Source organism: Branchiostoma belcheri, unplaced genomic scaffold (genome assembly GCF_001625305.1).
Source record: "Branchiostoma belcheri isolate BF01 breed outbred unplaced genomic scaffold, Haploidv18h27 scaffold139, whole genome shotgun sequence".
In the NCBI taxonomy this organism is placed as follows: Eukaryota; Metazoa; Chordata; class Leptocardii; order Amphioxiformes; family Branchiostomatidae; genus Branchiostoma; species Branchiostoma belcheri.
This window is the reverse complement of record NW_017802813.1, coordinates 105,322-125,551: the sequence shown is the minus strand read 5'-3', so window position 1 is coordinate 125,551 and position 20,230 is coordinate 105,322. Positions and strand designations below refer to the sequence as shown.

At 40.3% G+C, this 20,230-nt stretch overlaps 1 protein-coding gene and 1 long non-coding RNA gene across 3 annotated transcripts in view; one reads left to right on the top strand and one right to left on the bottom strand.

Annotated features, from left to right (window-relative positions):
• The window catches only part of LOC109464479 (blastula protease 10-like), an 18,043-nt gene extending 15,205 nt beyond the window's left edge, over positions 1-2,838 (bottom strand). The window contains exons 1-2 of one of the 2 annotated variants that reach the window (XM_019761479.1): positions 2,089-2,838; positions 1,905-1,944 (exon numbers count right to left, since the gene is read on the bottom strand). In XM_019761479.1, the coding sequence (XP_019617038.1) occupies positions 1,905-1,944; positions 2,089-2,163 (115 nt within the window). In that variant the 5' untranslated portion in view covers positions 2,164-2,838. Of the gene's footprint in view, positions 1-1,899; positions 1,945-2,088 lie in introns of both variants that reach the window. The other variant, XM_019761478.1, reaches the window with a different exon arrangement.
• Positions 2,839-18,723: 15,885 nt separating this feature from the next.
• Positions 18,724-19,706, top strand: LOC109464452. The gene is made up of 4 exons (XR_002139889.1): positions 18,724-18,948; positions 19,158-19,178; positions 19,354-19,389; positions 19,643-19,706. It is a non-coding gene; the product is annotated as an uncharacterized LOC109464452 (long non-coding RNA).
• Positions 19,707-20,230: the final 524 nt, after the last annotated feature.

Genomic DNA, 20,230 nt, shown 5'->3' with positions numbered 1-20,230 from the left:
TGTGTGTGTGTGTGTGTGTGTGTGTGTGTGTGTGTGTGTGTATAATCCTTGAAATAAAATATCACCAAACGTAACCTCCACACTAGCGTAATAAAAAAAAAAGAAAACTTAAATTGAACACTATCTAACGGTGTTTTTATTTGGAGCGATTTAGCGTAGTAAACACTAAAAAACTAAAATACACCTGTTTCAGAAGCCAAATCTTTATCTATTTGCTTTATCAAAAATTGACCTATAAAAACAAAACTATTTTGTACTGCAGTACACATGTTATCCGTCATCGCGATGACAGGTGCCTGGGTTAATGAAGATTTTAACACTTCACGCGTGCTTGTACCTAATTACTCAAATACTTGTTTAATGATAGTTTTAAAATGAGTCCGACCTTGTCAAATACGTGGTATTGTTTTAGAGATCTAGTGGGATAAGAAAAAGAAAGTGAAAAGATTTTTTTCCAATTCTTGGCTCTGCGTCAACAAAAGTTGCCCCCATGTGTACATAGGAACTTTGGAACACGACAAGACCCTGTATACGAGTCAAGGCCGCAAAATGTATGTCTCATTCAATATATAACCGAAGAATTTGTACCACGATGGGGGCCTTTCTTACAAAACTTTGATTTTGATTTTACAAAACGCATGCATACAAGTCATTATCATAATTCATCAATAATTGAAAAGAAATGAGAAATCAACTCGACAACTATTTAGTGTTGCCCTGGTTGGAAGATACCATTGCTGCGTCACGAGGTACTGTTTACAATTCGGAGGGATAAAAACACAGATGGGAATGATTACGATGCTACAATTTCGCCAGAACGCTTGGCGAAAACCTTAAGACTACGGCGACTTCAAGATTGATAGCTCGCGATGGAAACGGGCAAGTTAGGGACTCATCTCGGGTCACCTCGGTTCAGGACACGATCTCTTAGTAGATTTCGGGCTTGGTGCCAAATGGACGTTGTTGAAAACACACAGAACACACTACGGCATGGGAGAGTACTGTCAAGACTTAATCTGCGGTCGGCAATACAGCTGACTCGACATCAGCTGTACACAGACCGTCAGGGACAAACCGTTTATACCAAGGTGAGGGGTTTTCAAACCTACAAAAATAAACAAAAGGATCATCAACTAAGCGTTAGAGGAAGAGCTTTTTGAGGTCTCAGTAAAATTGCACAGCCCGTATTTTTTCTTATAGCCGGATCAACCATACAAACACCGGTTAGTCCCTGTTTCTTGGTGGAAAGAAAAAAAAGGAGGTTACGTTTCCTAAAGTCCAATTATACCTCCCAGTCTTGCGTGCACTTCTTTATACAAAGAAGCCTTTTCTTCCGTTTCGTCTCTCAGCGGCGTTGTCAAGCGCCACATTTCTGAGACCGTTCTTTTACACAGAGAACCAAGGCGGCTCGTATAAAATGCAGTAGAACAATGGAGTTTCTTGTTCACCCTCGCGAGTGAAAGTTTTAGAACGAGCTGTATAGTGAATAGCTGCAGGGGATTCCTTCCGCGCGAGAACAGATTGTTTTGATTCCGTTCAGCCCTTCTCCCTTTAGCTGTAAGACAGAGATGATAACATAACGCCATCTAGACGGGCTCCCGAACCGTGCTGGGCGGAGAAGGTGACCAACTTTACATACCAAAACCTCAACCCCTACACACGAGCACTTTCCCGCAAGATATTAAACACATGTCACTTTCCCGTTTGGTTAAAGTAGGGCTTGTTTGGTTTAAAGAAAAGACGAAGGGTAATGCGAAATTATTTTTGAGACACCCCGGGGTGCGCTAGGTTGGTGTAACAGATGTCAGCAAGTTGCAAACCAAGCTAGTGACTTATTTGTACACGTTGTAGATTTATAGAATACATATGAGATACACTCTAGAAGAAATATGCTCATACCTTATTAAGCGAGTTGTCGGCAGCCGGACTAGCGTCCTCCTGAGGCTGAAACAAGAAGAAAAGTAGGTAAAATCAAGGAGGTTTAGAATAAAAATTTAACCTTCTTGGTAAAATATAGGATGGAATAGTACTTGTTGTCATTCCTTCTGGATCGTTACGCTAAGATGGTTGATTGCAGAATTGACCTACCAAGTTTTTGGACGTTGACATCGCCACAAAGTGAGTGGCGAACAGCACCAGTGTGCAGTACCGAAGGCTCGACATGACGCGTGCGGTCTCGGTGGCCCGGTAGTCCGAAGAGACTTCTATCGACGGCCCGGTGAATTTGTCCTCGTCGTTGTGTGAGTACTCAGTAGCGACTGCTGCTACCACCGCTAGCCCGTCTCGATGTAACTCAAAACACGCCGATTGCCCGCTATATATCGCCGCTGACGCCACACATGACTCGCAGGAAATTCACATTTATTATACAGATAACCTTGCTGAGGGTATACGCATAGGCAAATGGGGAATACCTGTGGCTCGGCCGCCGGTAAAGTAGGCGCCGATTCGTCGACGGAGTCTAGTTACGTAATCTTGTTTGCGAATATGACGCCCGCTTTACTCCTCTTGGCAGGACAGCCCGGAAAAGCCCCGTAGCTGTAATCTTTCCACACACAGGAAGGATTTAAAGTTCCGCCGAAGTTTTGCCCACAGAATGGCTTAGTTCCAGCGCTTAGCCATCCCCTCTTTCAGAGTTTAAAAAAAGCGCCTTAAAAAAAAGAGAGACCTTTTCTACCGGAGCCATAAATAGTTACAAACGTTCCACCGCTCATTTGGTGGTAGATTGAAGCCATCTGGAGTCCTGAGCTGGTTTGATCTGGTTCTGCCCCACAGTTTACAGCGGGAACAGTCGCGTGCACGGGATCAAATATACACGCAGCTAGCCCAGCTAGCTCCTGCCCGTCTTTCAACCACGCAATTTCTTGCTTCCTGGGATTCGCACGCAACCGCTCGGGACGAATCTACCTACCGTGAAATGAGGGACCTTTTTCTCTCTTAAATATCAACAACTGATTCGTTCCAAATGAAAATCGCTATGGGGCCGTCTTTCACCACATGTACCCCCTGCTACGGTAAAAAGCATGTGTATCAAATCTATCCAAAATGTATGTCAAAGATTTGTCTTGCATACCGACAAACGTCACAATATAAAGAAAGCCTTCTGATGCAGCGACTACAAAGACTATTACATGTCATATAGATGATAAAAAAATAAAAGTTCTCTAAATATCGCTATTATTAAGTTTTAAACATTGGGTAAAGGTAGTTTTCCTGTAACACTTTAGTTTACTGAGAATGTACTGATTTCTATATATCTATATTCTAAGAAGGAAACGAGAACGGTGATTGCTTCACAATGTGTATATCCGTTTGTTTTCTCACTACTGAAATGGGCTCATGAGTTGTGCAATGCAAATCCGCAAAAGGAATTATTATGTAAGACTTCCATCAGCAGTATCCTGACATATTTTAGCTAACGGTCGGCGAGACGAGGTAAAAGTACACGTACAGTCCGTACACTCAGTTCGCGGGAGGGATGGAAGATGGTCTTTCCCCTTTCAGGCGTCGCGTTGCCATGACAACCCCAAATATGGTCATTTGGGACAGGCGCCAACGTCATAACCTTGCTCCGGAGTTTTTCTGCGCCCCCCGTGCAGTCCCGTGGTTCGTATATCGACTCGTCAACAAGTGTCTTGTGGTCTCAACTGTTTAATCGGACACACGTGGTAGTGACGAAAAACAAGTGAAAGTTGTAAACATCAACAAGACAAAAGCGGAAAAAACAAACGCAAGGTCGAAGGCTGTTTACAGAGATACGCGATGTTTTGTTTGTATATTGATTTGCAACTTAACTGTAACTCAAAATATTTTGATAAAAGTAATTTTAAGGTAACGAAGTGAACTGAATCAGGAATATCTATATAATATAGTACAATTGAAAGTTGAAAAATAAAACTAGTTTCCAGTGTTGAGTTTTCAAGGACTGACAAAAGTTTCTTGTATCAGAGTGCAAGAACCGTAGCATGCATCACTACATAATGTCTGACCGTGAGAACTTCAACACGACATCCTGTAGTCATTTTATCGGAACGATCTTAACTTTGAACAACAGTTTTATCAAAAGTTAAATAGTAAAAACAACTGGAGGAAGTGAAAATCAAGACAACCACGTTTTCTCTTAAGACCATTTCATGATTCTTAAGTGCATTGTAAGGAAAGGTCTTCCGGTAAGTGGAGCCAAAGTAAACGTCACCCCAACCTTGACTTTGGCGCTGGTGAAGCCTGGAGGAAAATCAGGATTAATGGTTTGGGTGGAGTCAGTACTGTTGTATACCCACAGGAAACATAGAGGGAGGAGGACTTTTACACGGAATCCCGGGGATTTCATTACCAAGTGGGAACGACAAACATCCTAACTATTACTTGGATCTATTGGCGAATATTAGAAGACGACTTTAGCCATTCAGTTACGAGTATGTGGATTTAAACTATGAATCTTAAAAAAAGTAAGTAATGAATGAATGAGTCAATGAAAGAAATAACATAACGTTTAAAGAAAAATGATAATATTAGAGCAATATTAGATCGACATTTCATAACCAAACATGGCTAAAATATTTCAAATTTATTTTGTATGACTGCGTTTCAAACTCTGAATCTTATTAATGAAAGTTAACGAAAGAAATAATCTAACGTTCAATGAATATAAAATGGCATTGAGCAACATTAAATCAACATTTTATAGCCAAATATGGCCAAAATATATCAAATTTATTTTGTATGACTGCGTTTCAAACTCTGAATCTTATTAATGAAAGTTAATGAAAGAAATAATCTAACGTTCAATAAACGAAAAATGATATTGAGCAACATTAGATCAATATTTCATAATCGAACATGGCCAAAATATCTCAGATAGATTTTGTATGACTGCATGCATTTCCCATGTTATTGTGTAGTCTCTACCAGACTAACTACGCTGGCTATATATAGGAGAATATTTGCGAGGGGAGTTTGGCCACCCTGTATTGTAGGCTTGACTGGCCGCGCCGTTAGAGGGAAAGAAACTACCTCTCCGCGGCCGGACTCCCTTGGCCAATTTCATACTCTCTTTTTTTTGCCGAATTCTACGATCCGTATTCCCGTAGAAAAGCCTGGTGGAGGCACGTTATTGTGGCCTTTGGGAGAATAGCCGTTGGATGTGCTCACAACGTTCAGCACGCGTTGGCGTTCGATCTACGCGATAACAGGAACATTCTCAGCCAAGTCACTTCGCGAGGATAACATACCGCACGTTCTACCACCACCTGTTCTGCCGTGACCAACTTCTCTTGTATGTAACTAAACCGCCGTATCCTGGTGATGTTATCCTCTTTTAATCTCAATTTCCTTCTTTGCTGTAAAAAAAAGTCCGTCAGTTGTTTTTCACTGGACTGGAGAAGTGGCGTATGTGAAATATCTGTGTTAAGGGTGGGTTAACGTTGTTATGTCAGGGGAAGTGTAAACGAGCAATGTCACTGACGAAAGGCAGTGGATGCTACCTTAAACATCTGACCATGTCCAAAATCATATCCAGTTGTTTGCGTAACTGTTTTGGGCGTATCTTATTACCTGGATGTCTAACCTTCACCGACGTATGTACAAAGGAGCAATGGTTTTCAACATTTGCGTATAAAACATCTAATCCAATACAAAATACGGGGCAACAGCAAAAGCAAAAGGTCAGAAAATAAAGATAGAAAAACAGTGAATGGTTACAGTTGGGACAAACAGATGGTGTGATTTTAGAAAACATGTTATGTGTAATAGACTGGATTTTCATGTTTTCAAACTGTTACACGTAACAACAGGTGGCGAGCCTTTAGAAAACATGTTATGTGTAATAGTTTGGGAACGTAAAACCTTGTCTCGTGACGTTTCGTCACCAACTTAATCTCCACATGACTATCCCCCGTTACTAATACGGAAGGGGATTCAAAAACAAACAGTTGGTGGCCTAGTTTTTTTTCGCGGGAAATTCCGGTTGTTGGATACGTTCCGCCGCACGTTCCCAGGGAAATACTAGCCGGCCAATGGCAATCACGCGGTTGCAGGTGATTGACATGTCCTCGTTCCCAAATCCTCTAAACCCGGCGGAAGACAGTGACTGTCAAGAAGAGGGGGCCAGCCACTAAAACAACAACGGATCAAAGAAGATAGCTGTCGCGTACTTTCGCAATTTCTAAGAAGGTCTTATCTTCTCATTCTTTATGAGTTACTAGAATCAAAGATCTTGCAATAGGCAAAGACAATCAAAATGTGGACAAGACAAATTTATCTACCCTTTTCTGCACGTGTATTTCTATGATGGAATATACCGTTATAAAGATATTTCTAGCCAATTCAAAATTTTAGAGTGGACCATTTTTGCATTTTTAGATTTAGTTAGAATACCATTTCCCTCATCTATCCCTTCGCGTACGTCATCTCAACTAGACGAGTAATGTATATAACATCTGAACAAAGATATTATTTTCAAAAATATATAGTATCCTACTGAGATGGGTCATTGTCCGGTCATTTACCGGATATAACTTCCTAGGATTTTCCACTAACCTATTTCACGTGTTTATCTTATCTGAGAGCAGATAGGAGCTAGCGAGGCGATGTACGTCTCCAGAACTTGTGAAGAACTTCTGAGAAAGACTGAGCACCAACCATGACTGACGGAATCTAGTGGACCAATCTCGACTGACCATCAAAGATTGGCAGTTAGGTCAGAGAGTGGAATTTAGCCACATGACTTTAAGTAGGTGCCTCGGCCATATTGTCAATCAAGCGTATAACGCAATCATGAGTTTTTCCCCGGAGTTGCTACGAGTATTTGCGTTGCCAAGGTTCAAGAGTCATAAACTTAGGACTGCGAATTCCATTCTACTTGAGGGAAATATACTCGTAAATCAAATGCAAGAAAAAAACCCTAAGGTTTTACAATGATTTTAACGACCCTCAAGTCATTGCCAACGATCTTTCAGTGCACCCAATGAGTTGTCAATGACCTCCGATGATCTTTGAATGGTTGTCAAGGTATTCCAGTCATCTTTCGTTGATCTTGAAGGTTTTCCAAATATGCTTCAATGGTCCCTATGGTCTTATAGTGAGATGTCAATGACCAGCAATGTCTTCCAGTATTTGTTAACGATCACCAAAGCCTAATTTAGTGATATGACGTCAATGATCACCAAGGTCTTCCAGTTATCTGTCAATGCTCTTCAAGGTCTGAATTTACAATGATCCCTAAGTTATTCCAGTGATATGTCAATGACGTGCAAGGTTTTTCTGTGATATGTTGTTAATTTACAAGGTCTTTCAAAGACATTTCAATAATTTCTAGGGTTTTCGTATCCCGGTGATCGACTTGTAATTAGTCAACTTCTGTCTACGATGTTTCAAGGATGATATCCAAAGTTAGGTCGGCAATCGTGACATATTTTACGATGCAACTCAGCCTAATTCGCTGCAGCCATAAAGCTTCAGGCACGAGAAAATGCCCGTGTTATTGAATGCGAGGTGCCTTCTAGCGCATAGTTACTGATAGGGTATGGTTTGTGGGTTGATTGCTATCTTGAAAATGGCATACCTATGCAGAAGAACGTATTGTCTTGTTTGTATTCATCTTGGTTTTATCCACCTTGTAATTATGCATGTATCTTGTCAATGTGTTTTATACACGTTGTATGTTTTTGAGTAACTTTTGCTTTTTTGCCAATACTCAATAAATATATGTGAATAAAAAAATAGAAGAACGTATCAATAGCAAAGAGGTGCACAAGTAAGTTCAGAATCATAGACATAATAATACCTGTGATAACGTATACACCAAACGCATATTCATCAATCAAAAGAGTTCTTCTCTTCAAACCTACTTGAAACTGTTGTGAGAACTATAGAAACAATGTACACCATGTAGTTTTACCGTACTTTCGGTAGCTACAGGTGCACATCTGTTTTTGTTTCTACGTACAGCAATGGGAACCAGGTAACCTTGGAGAGACACACGAACCGGCAGTTTCGAGTTCTTCGTTCAGGGGGAAAGACTCTTCAGAACGCTGGCCTCGAAGCATGGTCAAGGTCATTACTATGCAAACACGGAGAAACTTGACCGTGGCAGATGTTATAAATGAAAATGATGAAGTCCACATGCCTCTGTGTTTGCGTGGGTATGTGAAGACTCTCGGGTAATTCATCCTGATCGTTCAACAGTTTTCACCTAATGATCTAATCAGATGGAGTATGTGAACGACTTCTGTGTATTCTCTAAGGCCACAGCTAATAAATTTCATGGGTGACATCCTCCGTAGATTACAAATCTAATGGGAGCGGGCGACAAAAAAGACGGGCCGGAAAAAAACAAGGCTCCTACAATTTGAAATTTTCACTCAATTATTATACAAATGGTTTTGATTCAGCAGGAACATCACATATACACAGCCATCATCACATATCACTGCACCAAAGTAAGTAAGAGACAGAACATTAAATCAGAGCCTTTTCTTGTCACCTCTCCTCATTGCCATCCACCTTACGGCATGGCAACAGGCATCTTTGCCCATTTTTGGCATGTTGACCACTGTCAGAAGGCAACAAAATGTCTTGGTTTTTTTTTTCAACTTAATGCGCGCGCTGATGTCATCCATAAAAATTACTTGTTGTGACCTAAACTTGAAATCTCGTAGAGCTAAGGTCATGGTCATGGTCAGTACTACCAGCAATGTATCAATGGAATGTGGAATGTAGCAATGGGTCTGTAAACGGAACTGTGTGACCTCTACGCCTTAGGCGGTCTCATAAACTTCTTATTTTTGAAGGACAACGTCTAACAAGATTAATGTCAACACTGATAACATTACATTTTAAGCTGGAAGTAAAGTTAGCAGTGATCACTTTCGCGTAGTCTGTCTTCCACCTGTGCCATGGAATTGTTATTAACAACCAGGTAAGTGCTACGTTATGTCAGAAAATAAATAGTAACACACCTTAGATCAACAGAGATATGAAATACACAAGCCTATCACTATCCATAAGCCATTCCTTTAAAATGTTATGTTGATAGAAACTGACAAAAGTCAAAGGCCATCTAAAAGTCTAAAATTCACTAGTAATGACCACACAGTAGAAAAACTATGTGAATCCATCTCCAGTTGCTTTAAAAAGAGAGAAGAAATCTTAAAGACCTAGATTAGATAGAATGTATTTTTCTAGTCTAGTTACTTTACTTTTACGTTATTCTTTTATCCTTCTATCCTATGTACTATGTTACTCAGTATGATATCGATATACATGTAACATCCGATACTCTGATGTATGCACTTTATCTTCATGAACATGCAAATAAAGATTCAGTATTAAAGCGCGCTAAATGTGACAATGCTCCGCTGGCATGTCGCCCATGCACACGCCTAACACCCTCCCCCGGCATGCCCTCAACACACCCCCACCTTTCTGAACCTGGTAAGTTGATTGAGTTAACAGGTATCGCTTGACGCGATGTTTGGCCTTCACGCCAAATTCCAGGCTCTCCAAGGTGCTGCCATTCCTAGGGGTCTTTATTTATATCTACAGCTTGTTATAATTATGTAATCAAGCTCATTTTTTTAAATATCGAGAGTTTGACTGTCAAGGCCACCATGCCTGTTGGCGTTGGTTCAACCAGGTAGCTACGTACCTGTAGATTAGTACATGTACGTTCTTGTGTACAGGGCGACTGTAAATAGAAGTACTCACAGTTTAACCATCCAATATGGCGGACAATACTAAAATTGTAGACGAAATGCATCATGGGATATGAAGGTTTGCTGCCCTGTAAGATGTTCTAGCTGTTTTTGCACTGGAAACTCTTAACAATTCTTGTCATATGGGGAATAGACCTCATGATCATACTTAAGTCACATGAGTTATGTAGGTGAAGGTGTTTGTCCCACTCTTGCCAAGAATGTAGGGGATGATGTGTCAACGTAACCCAGACCTTGACATGTTGAGAGTCACAAATAAGTGACAACACATGCAGTCGTGGTTGATATATGTTCTGTAGAGCTGTACATTGGATTTGTCGTCTTGTCCAGAATGACTGAGATTTTCGTATTTTATTGCTTGTCATTTGAACGATGCAAATGGGAGGGTCTCACACGTGTTTGAAATTTCCACATTTCTAATAACAGACTTTGTTTGAACACCGTTCGATAAAAATTCGATACCCATAGCGTTCCCAACCCATTGGTCGTAGTAGATACTAGTAGTAATCACTTCAGACAGGTAGGAAGATCAGTTATCTTGTTCGACATTCATTCCCTGGGTTTACACTTAACGTTATGTCATATGTTTTCATTTTGCAGCGTTTAGTATAGACCTTGGACACAGTCCTGGCACAGAGCACTGACGGCTTTAGTCAGCTGCCTGACCTGAAACAACAGACCTTGAAGATTTAGCGTTGCCGTGTTTAAATAGGTATTGCAGGTATTGTAGGTAGTTCAAGGACTTGCAGTTTGCTACCTTTGGCTAAACGCGTGTAGACCCCCATGACTTTATCTAACTATCTTGATCGTTATAGCTTACATGTCAGACTCTAATAGTCCTACTGCTACCAGCGTTGCCATGTCTAAATGGGTACTGCAGGTATTGTAGTTTGTTTAGGACATGTGCGTAGTTTTCTAAACGCTCGTGGACCCCCACGTCTTTATCTTACTATCTTGAACGTTATTTAAAAAGCTTACATGTCAATCTCTGATAAAACCTATTTGCAGAGAGTTAACAGCTCGACCAAAGTGACGCACTGTAACATGTGCTTGTAGTTTTATACCATTAACTGCATGTATGTGGTCTCTCAGCCTACGGTTGAACATTAGGTAGGAAACCCTAGTAACTTCACCTGTTGTTGTCGTAGGGCAAGGGCTAGTAGAATAAACCTTTGGTGCTAGAATACAATACCATTGCTTAGGTGAACTCATAGTCATAACATAAAGTGGGCAAATCAAGACACACGAGTCCACGCAACTCGTCAGATCTCTGGGTCATCGTGTTTTTCTGAGGTATTGGAGGTGACACTTATAAACATTCTGACTTTGCTGCCATCCACCCGAAACTGCCCTGACCCGAAAAAACACATCGACGACCTATATAACAGCATGGTATCCTGGATTATGTAACCAACGCATGTCCGTACCATGTTATGATACCTTCTCCATATGTAACCAATTGCAGCGAATACATGAATGTATTGAAAAATCCTTGACTTCCCGAACTTACGCACGATGAAAAGGCAAAGTTCTCTTCGAGGAAAACCGCAAGTGGCACGGGTATAGATTCCATTGATAACCTATTGAATCACACGTAATAGACCTCTGTTCTGTTTCTCAACTTCTTATCCATCGGGTTCCATTCAATTCCCCAAGTTACACTTGTGCCTGGAAACGGACGATACAAAGTCAAAGTTCTCCTTGTGGAAAAGCTTAAGTCCCATGATTAATTTAATTTCTGTGTACTTAACTTCTTGAATCACATGTAATCTCCCTTATTTATGTCCATTGTATTTCACCGTTACCGGAGACTGCATTTGAACCTGGAAACCGTTAAAACCGTTTTTCTTCAATTTCAAAAACACGCGACCCTCCAACATTCCCCGGACAGGGATGACGTTGATACGTGAGTGGAGGGGACGTTGATAGATGGGCTGTCGGGAGGTGTTTACGTGGGGTGGGGCTGATCGTCGTTGGTGGGTGTACCTCACTGTCTGATCGGATTAACGACTGTTACATGCCAATCACTTTGTACTTTTGCAAAAGTTGCAAACTTAGGGGTTTGCAACTTTTTTTTTCAACTTTTTAATAGAATATGTATATACTATATACTGATAAAAATGATTTTTGAAGTATCATTCTCCAATATTCAAGAGAACCATGTTGAAACTTCGGTTGGTGAGTAAAAGAAAGTACGTGGTAAAGGAAGAAAGGAAGGGTGCCTTCTCTCATATTCACTATATATACACGCAGTGGTTAACACAAGGTTAAAACATGGCCTTAATGGCCTCAAAATTACCTTGTATAAGTTCTTGTATGGAAGACTGTCAGGAAGCTAATGGGTGGTCAGAGTTTTCAAGTTTTCTTTTTCCGTGAGTTTGATACCAAGCGCCCGACCTCTCTGTGTTTGTGGAGGTAAGGGAGTGGCAGTGGGAAGCAAACCAAACATATGTACAAAGCTCAAGTAGATCATACGGTGGCAAGGCAGTATCCGTTGTCCATTAGCCACCTAATATAAATGGACACTCCTCTGGCCAATGGATACTGCCTTGCCACCGTATGATCTGCTTGGAGATTACTGGTACGCACCAGGCTACAGTACAGGTGCTTCTCGGTAATGTTTGCCGTGTTAGAAAGTCAAGGCCTCACCTTGCCTGCGCTAGTCCAGTCACCGAAGCCGTGACCAATTCAACACAGCTGATGAAGGAAGGCCTAGAATTTGTCAAGTCTGTTACTTTTTTGTTTACAACATTTTATGTGTTTAGTCATTTCCAATTGGACACAGAAACATCTCTTAATCTGCTGCTTTGCCAAAAGACCGTCCGGATGATGACCCTTCCTCGTCGACCTAAACGTAAACAATTGCAAAGTGAGTAAAAGTGGCGCTTTGTCATATATAAATCAGGGACTTCACAGAGCCGTTTAGTGTCCAAAAATTTGACATATCTCTCAAAGGTCTCTCAGCCAGCGCTCTGGAATCTCCAAGGTCTTTCCGTGATCTCAATGAATTCCTTAATTCCTCCACATACAACCCACTTCCTCCCACCAAGCTTGACCTCCCTATCAATCAACTGTCAAAATCACCCCCACCCTACACACGGCCGTCGCTACTTTGACAAAAAGACACACAAACGCACACACAACGTAGCCACTCAAACAAATACTGCCATACTCTGAAGTAAGATTTTTGGTCGCCCCAATAGTTTAACTTTAAGTCTTGTGGAAATTGGACCAACCTCACAACACCTGTCATTACTTACAGCTACCCTGGCATGCACTGTTGTCAGACCACATTATATCTACGACCTTGTCCCCACAAGACAAACTCTGAACACCCTTGTAGCCAGGCAGATAGACGGTTTGTGTATTCAGCTTCATCTTTACCTTGGATACCTGCCAACGCTTGCTCGCCAACTGATACTGTCCTTACTTTTGTTTTTTTTATCTTACGTAATATCTTCAACACATTTCGTTATCGAGGTAGCCAGCTAGGGTTTGTTTTGGTAGTTGATAGCGCCACGCAGGTTGCATGCCTTTCATGCCTTGAGTAAGAACAAAAATAGAACAGTGTAGAATAGATAAAACAGGTCGGTATTTATATAATGACCAAAGGTTCTGTCCATTCTGTCCAAACATGATTGAAAATGAGCACCAGTTTATAATGGATTGTACACTATACAGTGATTATCGCTTATTGCTGTTCACTATAGAGATCCTATAGATAAATGCAACTACATTCTTAGGGGAGATAACCAATACAGTGTTCAAATAGGAAAATACATTAAAGAATGTTTCGATCTTAGAGAACACATGTTAGAGAATAGTTAACCTTTATTGTTACATCATACATATACTCTGTACGTAAGATGACGTTATCCACACATGTATTTAGCTTTGTTAGATCTTTAGTTAAGTTGTAGAAGACCATACAAAAGTCTCTGTACTTTTTTGTTGTGTCAATGAAGAATCTTCTGTTTGTATATATCTTTGTGTCGCATGGTCTAAAATGTCACAAAAAATAAGTGTTCCTCTCTCACACGTAATGAGCACATCGCAATGTAATTGATATGAGGCTTCGCCACGGCTCAGGTTTTTATTGAAGTATATCCGGGACGACCCATACTCTTATTGCTAAATGTAGTGGGTTCCTTAAGGTGTCTATCATAATAGTAAATACTCCTCTATACGACCCATTGTCGTCTTCTCCAAAGTGATCTATAAAAAAACCCTGCTGGGCCTTCGATAAACAAAACCTTTTGAAAATGTCAAAGTACAACAGGTTTATCATTGTCTTCTTGGCTGGCCTTTTGTGCACAATAGGAACTTAATTAACGACAACGTTGCGTTGATTTTTTGCCAAAACACTTTCCGGCACCCTTGCTGGCGCCACAAGCGACAGTACAGCGATAACAAGCTCAGAAGATTTACTCTTCTGGGATACAATGTCACAGGAGATCTGTTCAAATCTTCATCAACGCTTGTTTTTCGTGGATTTCATGGAAACGGCCGTAAACACACAAAAACAAACATCCCAAAGGACAAACTATTAAATGTGAGCCAATTCATTAAATGAATACGAAGGACATTCTCTGATATTGTTATCCTCCCATCTTTTCCGTTGCTTACCGCTTTTTCTTCCTCCCTGGACTGTTCCTTACAGACCCAGCACACAAAAAACCTCAATGATTTTCCGAGGATTTGATTTCTGTAGCAATGCAACAGAGACGAATCATTTTGAGTTAACTATGACATAAACAATTCCTCATTATCAAAATGGTTAACCTTGACCTGATCTTACATCGACTAAACCAAACACAGAGTCATGAATACAAACGTGAACAAGTTGTTTCTCGGAGATGTCAACCAAGGACACGTCCCCAATTAGAGCAGTTACTGACTTTATGTGGTCGTTGTACACAGCAAGACCAAGTGTAACTAGTAAGGTCAAGGGCGCCAAGTCCAACTAGATGAAACTGAATTCTTGAAGGTTGAAACTAACCAAGGACGGTGCCATCATTAGACGTTAAAAACCTTTGTTTCAAGGCCTATCTTCATTAAAATTTGGCACGCACCTCAAAATACGTTTTGATTACATTCTCCGCATGGCAGGTTGAACAAAAATTGGACCTAACCTTACAGACTGCCCGGTGCGTCTAGCGTTAAAGATAGAATTGGATATGACATAGAGAAAGCTATAACAATTTCCTCTTATCCACAGGAATGTGAAAATTGCTGCTATCTAGCAAAACAAGCGGCCCCCTTCATAACAGCTCCACTTTCTTATTAATCATTTGCTCGTGGTATTAAAGATACAACCAACTACTGCATTCTTGACTTTAGATAACCCCCATTTGGCTACCACAACTCCCAAGAGGAACAGACGTGCATCCTTGGCATTAGAAGCTGGACACCTGACGCCAGTTGCGATATCTCATCAACCCTTAGGCTCCCAGACTGGCAACACTTCCCAAGAGTTATGGATACGTTTTGGCAGTCGGCAAAAAGCATGAAAGACTCAGGGAAGTCTTCATTCCGTACCAATTTCAGTAGAGATTTTGGCAACAGTGGTAACTAATTGTTGGCCACAGTATCATACAGACAGTTTCTAAAAGTGAGAAGTCTCAACAAACCGCTAGGTGTCACTATTTACAGGTTTCCCCCCAAGGCCATAGAAAGGCAAACGTCCCATCGTGTATGGACCATTCAAGACTAGAAACGGCTGAATAAGCGACCCGGGTAATGCATTTATTGTTTATTATTGGTTTGGCTGATACAAGACAGCCAGGGCAGCCCAACTAGCTAGAAGCATTTAGTAGCAATGCTTTTATCAAGAACGAATAAACAAAGTTAACGGAAATGAAAACATCATAAAAAGAGATATTATGAGCTAATATTAAAATATAAATCACGATTTAACAGAAATCTGTAGTCACCTCTGTCCGAACACAAAAGAAAATATCATAAAAAGAAATATTATGAGCTAAATATTAAAATATAAATTATGATTTAACAGAAATCTGTAATCACCTCTGTCCGAACACAAAAGAAAATATCATAAAAAGAAATATTATGAGCTATATATTAAAATATAAATTATGATTTAACAGAAATCTGTAGTCACATCTGTCCGAACACAAAATTAGAATGACTGTTTCGATCGACATCTAAGTTTAAGACAAGTCTGGGGAAGTGCAACATTTCTGCAGTTTAATATTAGATGTCTGGAAAACTTTGGTCCGGCAACTTCTTATCTTCCTCAAGGGCAAGATCATGGAACAGCTCAGTAAGTGGATTTTTGGTGCTGCTCCAGGGGAAGATTGGGCAACATGGAACAAGGCCAGAACGTTGTGAGCATCAATTTGAAGAAATGCAAAAAGACTCTAGAATCGTTAACCAATTATTAATGAAAAGCTAGTCATAGTATATTCCAACAGAAAAAATTACATCAAATTCATATACTAACTCTAACGTTACATCCGGTTCTCTGACTGGGATGATCTGGTAGATGTTGAAGTCATCAGTGGTGAATTCCTTGCGACAATGTTTTTATCATAACATACAACTTGTCACAAGTGTTCTGGACCGGGATGCCTGTTCTAGAACATGTCTGCATTGTGCATAATTAAACAAGAATACCATTTGCGATCGTGAAAGCAATTTTGACAGCGTTTTTAGTTGTTCTCACTTTTTTTACCTGTAATTCTGTTTTGACCATGTCTAGACCATTTTTTTCTGTCACATTTCTTGTGTTAGTCCAGTAAGACCTGATCAGTGGACTTTCTAATCATGCGCTGAAAAAAGTATGAAAAGTTTTGATAATGACGTCATAATCAAACGACACAACAAAAAGCATTCTAAGGTGCCCAGGGCAACGGCACTGAATGGCTAACGTTGTGTATAGGAAAAGATTGTAGGTAGTTTAACCACCAGATTCTGAAGTTTTGTGGCCCCGGAAAGTTGTGGGACATCGTTTCGCCCCATGGGACGGGCGAGTGGGGACGACACGCCGCCTCAGACCCCGGCGGCGAAACAACAACCCCGCCAGCCGCGTTTTCCCGACCATAAGAGCCGTGGGACAGGCCAACAACCGGACTCCTCAACCGGCGGCCCAAGATACAAACGCAAGGGAGATGATAGAAAATTCGTCCAGAGGCGGGTTCTTCTAGTGGATTCGAAACGCAAAGACTTTTCGGGCGGCTTAGAAGATGGCGGCTCTAGGCCCTGGGTCATGCGCCGGCTCAGCGCAAAACCTGGCTCCAACGAGGTAACGAAGTACTTATATGTTGGGTTCTTATAAAAAGATATGTAATTCTGCAGTTTACTATCGCAATATACCACTACGAATGGACACTAGCAACTGAGTTGCTGATCACACATGCTATGCAAATTTACCGTTCGGCAAATGCAGTTATCGGTGGGAAAATGTCGCTTTTCCCACCGCGCAGAAAAGAGAGCAGAAAATATTTCCCCTAAAATTTACAAAGATTTGAGAGGTTAATTAAAGTAGAATTCTATTGTTTTTGAAGCTAGTGTGATATCCTTCATTGCCATACACAGTGTTTTTGCTTCAGGGTTATTTCCTGGAAAAGACAGTCTACTCTTGAGCTTGAGTTGAGACCCAAATAGAATTGAGGCCCAAAATAAACTTGCGTGTGGCCCCCTTATATTTGAAAATAACCATTATTTTCTATTTTAGATCGTAGGCGCCCATGCAGTTTGTAGTGCGTGCGGCCACCGGCCGGCCTCTCCCATTCTGCAGAGGGGGAGGGTCAGCCCTGATGTGGGCTGGCTCACTGTGAGCAGGGTGGAGGGAAAGAAGTCTGCACGGCTGATGGCCAGGGTTGGCGACATCACATCCAGAATGTCCATGGTGAGTGGATATACTTCATTTTTATTGAATGAAAGATCTATTTTGTACGTTAATGCTCATACAAGCTAAGCACAGGTCATGTATAAACGTAAGAAATTACAGAAGTATGCTACTAAAACTATACATACTGATGTGAACTACAAAATTTATTACTTGACTGTGCTTTAATTTTGGCTTGTCTCTGTGTGTTTGCGTGTGTGTGCAAGAGAGGGTGTGTGTGTCTGCCTGTCTGTGTTTCTGCACTGCAGTTTCTGTAAAACTGCCAGAGGGCGCTTATCACTGGGAGGAAAAGCTGCCATCCCGATACGTTGTTATACTGTTATGGACATAAGTTGTACTATGGGTATCAACATGAATTGTATTTGAAATGACCTAAGTACAGGGCATTGAGAACTATGCATGGTAAAAGTACACATGAAATAAATGAACATGAGGCTATGATTGATTCATGAAGATATTCATACACTAATAAGTCTAATAAGAGTACCCCTCGGCTTAACATAACCAATAACAATATTGTTTTCCCCACAGGCCCTGAACACCTTCGAGAATGCGTTTGACTTTGTGGATGATGAGGTGGGATGTCAAATACAATTGTAGATCTAGCAACACAAATATCTATAATATTGTGAAAACAGTGTATATTACTTATTAGCATGAAAGTTCATCTGTGTTGGTACAAATCATTATGAAATAAAGACTGAACTTTAACTTCCAACACGAGATATAGAATTGGGACTTACCCCAAATTGGGACTTACCCCAAATGGCACATATGACCCGCTACTACGGTCATGTGTCTCTGACGTCACGTTCCAAGAGTAGATGGGTCCATTCCGTGAACAAGGTTGATGGAGTCAACCGAAAATTTGGGGTAAGTCCCATTTCTATATCTAGTGTTGGAAGTTAAAGTTCAGTCTTTATTTCATAGTGTATATTACAATTTCCAGTAATCAGTGTAATTAAAAGTGCTAAAACAAGTTTACTTGACTTGCAACAAGTGCTATCTTATACCTTGTTTGACTATGGTCTGCTGTAAAGAAGAAATCTTGCTTTACGAGATGTTGTTTTTCCCTTTTTTAGGATTCTTTGGATGATTTTCGTGCCAAAGTTGACAACATTGATGATGGAGAGGTGAGAATTCATTTTGGCACTGCCACAAACTGCAACAAAAACTTCTGAAAAGCGTTATTTTTCCTATGCATGTTGCTTTGATGCTCTTTTGTTGTGACGTTAATATTGAACAAGGTGGTTTTTACACTCTGACATGTTCTGTATTTAGGTTCGTGTTGAGATGAAGACGTTTATCGAGCGTTATCGTGAGATGATGGCTCATGTGGAAGAAGTCAACCAAGAGCGTGAAGAAGTAAGTAACTTTACAAGTAAAAGTCTCTGTGTTTTACATATGCTTATCAATGAACCTAAGTATATACATTTTAGAGTTAGTGGAAAAATGATGAAAAGTTTTGCTATTTTTGAAATGTTACAATTGATGCTCTTGTATGTGTACCTTCCCTGTTGAACATAATTTTGGCTATTGTAATTCTATAATGGTCTTTTTCTATTTGATTTCAGATCTTGATGTCACTCTCAGATGTAAGTATAGAAGGCTAGGATTAATTTTAATTGAAAAATGTTCTTTTTTTTATTCTGTGAATACACATAACATGTACATGTACCTAGTGTGTCTTGTTTGATTTTTTCCTTCTCTGCATCACTATTACATGAAATGTCTGTTATAGTTGATAATCACAAAACTCATATTTTTCAGTGGTTTGGCACTGATCACCTGTATGATATGGGCAGGGTAAGTAGTCATATTTCATTTTGATTTGGGGCACATTCCAGTTTGTGGAAACATAGATACTGTTCTTATTCTACTAGAAATCTTTAGAATATCTGTTCAGTAGATTCTTAGATTTTTTCGGTAAAGCATAGCCTGCCAGTAACATGCATATAGATATTCTCAAGATGGCAAACTTTTAGAAGAAGAGCACTCTAAGCTTATGATTTGAGCCAGCCTTTCTGTTGAAAGATTTTTTGGGTACTTTTTCTTCAAGGAATGGGACAAATTGGAAGCCAGTCTTCAGGAAGCAGAGGAATCAGAGAGCACTTTCAGGTAAGTTACAAATCAAGTTTCAACAAAACTCCTGAATTGGTCAACATGAAACTGTTACGATTAGGCCATGTTGATTTGATTATATGGATGACATCTTCCGGGAACCCCAAAATTGATGCGCGCGTGCGAATAAAAAAAGTTTTGCAAAAAAAAAAAGTTGTTTTCATTATGAAATCTACGTGGTCATGAGGGTTGAACAAATGGGACAGAATATGGGTTGGGGAATAATCTAGTCTTCAAGTTCATTTCTTTACAATTTCGTCTTTTTTCGTTTGATTTTGGCATTCTACGACATTGGTATGTTTTTTTTGTAACTTACGGTATATTTTTGCTCATTTTGCAACTGTTTTGTACGATTTACAGTATGGTTGAAAACTTTTTTTTGAAACGGCCGAAAATTCATGCCCGCGCGGATGTCATCCATATAATCAAATCAACATGGCCTTAGTAGCAGAAAGAGTGTGGCATACTGATACTCATATAGCCACCCTCCAATAACTGATCTGACATGATTGTTAAACCAGTATGT